Raw genomic sequence first — 5,767 nt, 5'->3', positions numbered from 1 at the left:
ATCTAAAATATTACAATAATATTTCCAACCATTTTATAACATCCTTCAAATTTTTGTAACATTCCAATTCGATCGGAATTTACCGATTCCTTACCGGCTTTAACTCTTTCTTTACTAAATTCCAAATCCAACAATATGATTTCCATAAAACTCCAATCTCAAGAGTAAACCATATATTTATGGAAAAAATTCTTTTTAGGAAATTATCACTTAATTCCCTAAATTTTTTCCAATCTTTTACTTTGACCATCTAACTTTCAAAATTTACATTTTGGTCATCATCTAGATTTTTGGGGTATTACATATATATATATATATGTCGCGGCCGTCTTTCGGTTGGGCCCTGAATTGGGCTTCGACTTAGGAAAAATGGATTGGGAGTTGCCACCGACCATTTTAAAACGAATTAGGTGGGTCGGGCACCGTCTTACCTGATCTGCGTTGTACTAGAAACGTGTTGGGTTCGGGAGTCGATTACGGTCAAGGAAGGATTAGCACCATTGAACCGCCCTTTCGGTACCAATTAATTTATCGGTTGTCTTAGTTACAAAAATTTAAAATTAAAATTAAAATTTAAAACCCGATTCAAATTGCTTACCTTTGATTGGTTGAAATTCTTCTAACAAAAGGGTCAAGGACGTTAGATAAAAAAATAAATAAATGGGAAAAACATAAAAAAAACTTAGAGTGCCAAATTGAAACAAATCGGGATTAATGGACTAAATCGAAACTAAAAATAGGGAATTCAATGGCCAAACTGAGCCTAATGACCAATTCTAGCAAAAGGCATACTAATCCCCCATTCTTTTATTCAAAGCACGTGAATGAACATAATTAAAGCTCTCAAATGATTGTAAGTCCAACAGTTGCCATATTTGGTCGAGTATTCTATAGCTCCGACACCAGGGCCGTAAACCCTTCCTTTGTTTGTTGAAAAGCTCTTTGAATGGTCTCAGCAGTCACAACTTCCCCCGATTCAGCCACCATTGCTCGAAAATTACTAAACAAGTGATCGCAAACGTAACGTGCCGCCTCGAATCCTCCGTGTCCGTCATAGATTCCGACGAAGGTGCCGAATTGGCCCGACTCAATCTGGCTCTGGTTCTCTAGCACCTGGTTCGCTTGGATCACGGCTACGAAAAATTCACCGGACCCATATTTCCCTATATCACAAAACCAAAGAAACCCATCTCTAACTTCCCTTGAGCCACCGCTACTTCCGCTGCCGCCGCCGCCGAGAACGTTGTTTGTTTCGTTATTTTCTAATTCATTCCCAAACGGGCTCCAGCAAAACGAGAACAGATTCATTAATCCCTCGGTTCTTGCTCTGTGTCATGAATACTCAAGTGTAAACCTTCATCTCCATATTACCAAAGCTGATTCGTTGGAAGCCGCCTCAACCCAGTAGTGAAAGTGAATTTTGACTCGGTCTTCATTGTTGAGGCGTTGGCAGCATATCAAGCGTTGAAATTTGCAGCAGAGAGATAATCAGAGTACACAGCAAGAAGAAATGTTGTTGTTAATGCATATTGCAGATTGTTTCATTCACGAACATACATTAAGCCTCCAGGGGTGAAGAGGGCATTATAGCCATCATTCTTTTGCAAGCAAGCACATAAAGAGTAATCTGCTTTAACCTTCTCCCCTTTTTCTCCATGATTCGTGGTCCCCCATGGCATTTTATAAATAATATATATATATATATATAGGAAGAAAAATGGGTTTTTTTTTGAATTAGTGGGGGTAGTGGCTGCACGATGGAAAGGGAAGTTGTTGGGTTGAGGGGTAGTTTGTTGGAATAATGGAGATAGTGGGTTGAACATGGGACCTGGAAAAAGAAAAAATTAATAAAATTAATAATAATAATAATAATAATAAAATTAATCATAAATAAATAAATAATTTTTTAAAATTTGGACAAAAACGAGTGTCTACAGCTGTCCCTCTTTGCACATTTTTATGTTAATAAGAATAGGGCAAAGACGAAAAAAGACAATAAGTTTTTGTCTGGCCCTCTCAAATGTGATTAGGATTCCTGGAATTGGGCCTTTGTCTTTTTCTCGGTTTAAAGATTTCGGCTTGAAAATTCTTCTAGAAAGTAGTTCATCGCTGTTATCAAGCTGAATGAAATCGAACTCGTCAGTTGACAGATATCCCTTCTCGCCTTGAGCTATGCTGTAAATTTGATTTACCTCTGAGTTTAATGTAATCGAACTCGATGGTCTTTTGTTGGCAGGAGAAAGGTTTTTTTGTGAGAGAAACAATTTCAAAAGGGTTTCTTGTGTTTCAAGAGAAACTGTCTCAAGAGAGACAAAACTTTGTTTCAAGGGAAACTATCTCAAGAGAGACAAAATTTGTTTCAAGGGAAACTGCCTCAAGAAAGATAAAACTTAGTTCCAAAAGAAACTGTCTCAAGAGAGACGAAATTAGTTTCAAGGAAAACAAATTTAAAGATTTTGTTTCAAGGGAAAATTGTCTCAAGAGAGACAAAATTTGTTTCAAGGGAAACTGTCTCAAGAGAGACAAATTTTCTTTCAAGAGAAACTGTCTCAAGAGAAATTTGAGTAAATTAGTCTCAAGAGAGACGACCCCTTGTTTCGAGAGAAACAATCTCAAAGGCGATCGATAATTTGTTTGTTCCTGAAGATGAATGTTGCTGGTGGGTACGATTCCCTTCGTCGTGAAGTTGAAACCGTGGATGGCCCCTTCTTCGTGAAGTTGAGCATTGACTTGAATATCATTTGTAGTGAAGTTGAAATCCAAGCTTGTATTGTTGCTGGTGAGCACGATTCCCTTCGTCGTGAAGTTGAAACCGTGGATGGCCCCTTCGTTGTGAAGTTGAGCCTTGAATTGGATATCATTCGTTGTGAAGTTGAAATCCAATGTAAGTTGCGTTGTTCCGAGGCCAATATCCTTAGCTGTGAAGTTGAAATTGACTCTGAAACTGGAAAGTTTGTTGACAGACACTCCTTCTTTGAGTTAGATATCCTCGCCGTGAAGTTGAAATATAATCTGGAGATGGATACTGCTTGTGTGCACGATTCCCTTCGTCGTGAAATTGAAACCGCGAGTGCCCCTTCGTCGTGAAGTTGAGCCTGGAATTGGATATCCTTCGTCATGAAGTTGAAATCCAAGTAATTGTATTGTTCCGAGTCCAATATCCTCCGCCATGAAGTTAAAATTGGCTCTGGAATTGGGAAATTATTTGTTGACAGTCAACCGCCCCTTCACTGTGAAGTTGAGCTTGTGCTGTCTCGAGTCCAATATCATTTGCTGCGAAGTTGAAATTGGCTATGAAACTGGGAAGTTTATTTGTTGACAGTCAGCCGCCCCTTCATTGTGAAGTTGAGCTTGTGCTGTCTCGAGTCCAATATCCTTCGCTGTGAAGTTGAAATTGGCTCTGAAACTGGGAAGCCCTTTCGTCGTGAAGTTGAGCCTCAAATGGCATGATATCCTCCTTCGTGGAGTTGAAATCGTGGATGTGTGGGTACGATATCCTCCGTTGTGGAGTTGAAATCGTGGATGACCCATTCGTCGTGAAGTTGAGCCTTTACTTGAATATCATTCGTCGTGAAGTTAAAATCCAAGTATTGTATGTTGCGGGTGAACACGATTCCCTTCGTCGTGAAGTTGAAACCGTGGATGACCCATTCATTGTAAAGTTTGGCTTCGAGTCAGATATCCTTCGTCTTGAAGTTGAAATCTACTCTCGAGCAAATTGTGTCGTTTCGAGTCCAATCTCCTTCGCTGCGAAGTTGAAATTGACTCTAAAAGCTGTAAAAAATTATGTATGCTAAAAATGATAAATGTGATGCTCTTAAGTATGTCTAAGATGCATGCAACATGAATGGGTTATATTTTATCTCTTGGATTTGAGTCTCGCATTTTGTCTGCCAATCTGATCCATGGAATCGATCGTGCCCCATTTGCTTCTCGAGTTTTGGATTTACCGACCTTTCATATTTGAAACTGTCATGTTTGAAAATGTTTTTCTCCTTTTTATTGTTTTTTGAGGGAAAGGATAAAAATTATGTAAAATATTGTTCACAATTGAATCAAATTGTAAACATGAGTTCAAAGTATATCAAATGAATCAATAGCTCTTTTTAATGCTTTCAGAGTTATAGCTCTTTGACAAATGTTCAAATGGATGAGTTGACTTCAGGTTGACTTTCTTTCTAAGGTTTCGGTAACCCAAAATGTCATTTTTTGAAATATCGCAACATGCTTTTTCTTTGGTTAGGCATTTTAATTGAGTGCGGACAAAATGACGCAACTAGCATGATCAATTACTAGACCTTTTATTTCAGTCCTCTAAAATCTTCCATTTGTTCAAGTTTTATAAGCTTCTCTAACAAAGGTAGTGCAGAAATATCGGTCTAAAAATGAAATTCTTGAGTGCTCCTGTGTATTTAACTATAACAGGTGTTCCTTAACTCCTTTAGTCCATCATTACCGAAAATTTCTTGTTTAGATAATTTTGATTTAATTTGCCATTATCTGGCTAGCCAAATCCATAAAGCCAGGGCTTTTAACCAATTGCTTTAGATGGAAAGCTTAATATTATAATCACTTTTATCAGGTTAACTGAAGGGTTCATCTCATCACAAAGTCTTCAGCCTGACAATAGCAGTGGAGCAAACACCGAGTAGCCAAGTGTCCGAGCAATGTCATGGTTTGAATGCAATCTATTCATAAAGTTAGGGCTTTCGAGTTTCCTCTATAACCAATTGCCTTAGCGGAATAACTCATTTTTTACGGATTTAATTTCTTAAGATTGTCAAGAAGAACCTGTTATAACCTAAGGTGGCGTTTGGTTGGCATGAATCCCTTGGAATTAGGGGGAATTGGAATCCAATTCCACCACTTTCCCATGTTTGGTTCAAGTTTTCCAAGGGAATTAGAATCCCTCATGGCTTCAACTTTCCATCAAATGAGGGAAAATGAATTCCATCTATTCTATGATGGAATTCAATTCCCTTGTTGGAGGGAATTGAAATTTGATCATACTACCCTAATCAATCTTTTGATAACTTATTCATATATTGAATAAAAATATTTTTTTATTATTTCAGGTCGGGTCGGGTTTCTAATTCATATATTTGGGTCGGGTCGGGTGAAACTTTATTTTGGTCGGGTCGATTTTTTTAAGTGTGATATTTGGGTCGGGTCGAGTTCGGGTTTAGGATGAAAAATACCCGACCCGAAAATATATATAATTTTACCTTATATATTTAGGAATAATTACAATAATACCCCTCTATATATAATTTTTTTCAATTAAGTCATTATTTTTATTGAATATTTTTTTTATTATTATTTCGGGTCGGATCAAATTTCTAATTCATATATTCGGGTCGGGTCAGGTGAAACTTTATTTTGGTCGGGTCGGATCATTTTTTTAAGTGTTATATTCGGGTCGGGTTCAGGTTTAGGGTGAAAAATACCAGACCCGACCCAAAAAATATATAATTTTACCTTATATATTTAGGAATAATTACAATAATACCCCTCTCTCTATATATATTTTCCAATTAAGTCACTGTTTTTATTGAATAAAAATAATTTTTTTATTATTTCGGGTCGGGTCGGGTTTCTAATTCATATATTCGGGTCCGGGTGAAACTTTATTTTGGTCGGGTCGGGTCTCGGATGGAGGTTCCCTTATTCTCGGGTCGGGTGGACCAAAAACTCGACCCAACCCGACCCATGGTCATCCCTAATTGGGATGATTTTAACTTATGATGTTTATTAGCATGATTTTTAT

The 5,767-nt window shown here is 37.5% G+C and overlaps 1 protein-coding gene across 1 annotated transcript; it reads right to left on the bottom strand.

The window, feature by feature from the left end:
- Positions 1-888: 888 nt before the first annotated feature.
- LOC120128876 (probable protein phosphatase 2C 42) lies at positions 889-1,679 on the bottom strand. The gene is made up of 2 exons (XM_039146488.1): positions 1,558-1,679; positions 889-1,327 (listed from the first exon to the last, which is right to left on the bottom strand). Exons 1-2 carry the CDS (start codon positions 1,677-1,679, stop codon positions 889-891), a joined length of 561 nt encoding a protein of 186 aa, XP_039002419.1.
- Positions 1,680-5,767: the final 4,088 nt, after the last annotated feature.

This window comes from Hibiscus syriacus, unplaced genomic scaffold (genome assembly GCF_006381635.1).
Source record: "Hibiscus syriacus cultivar Baekdansim isolate YM2019G1 unplaced genomic scaffold, ASM638163v2 tig00110482_pilon, whole genome shotgun sequence".
NCBI classification, from domain to species: Eukaryota; Viridiplantae; Streptophyta; class Magnoliopsida; order Malvales; family Malvaceae; genus Hibiscus; species Hibiscus syriacus.
This window is presented reverse-complemented; position numbering and strand designations above follow the sequence as displayed.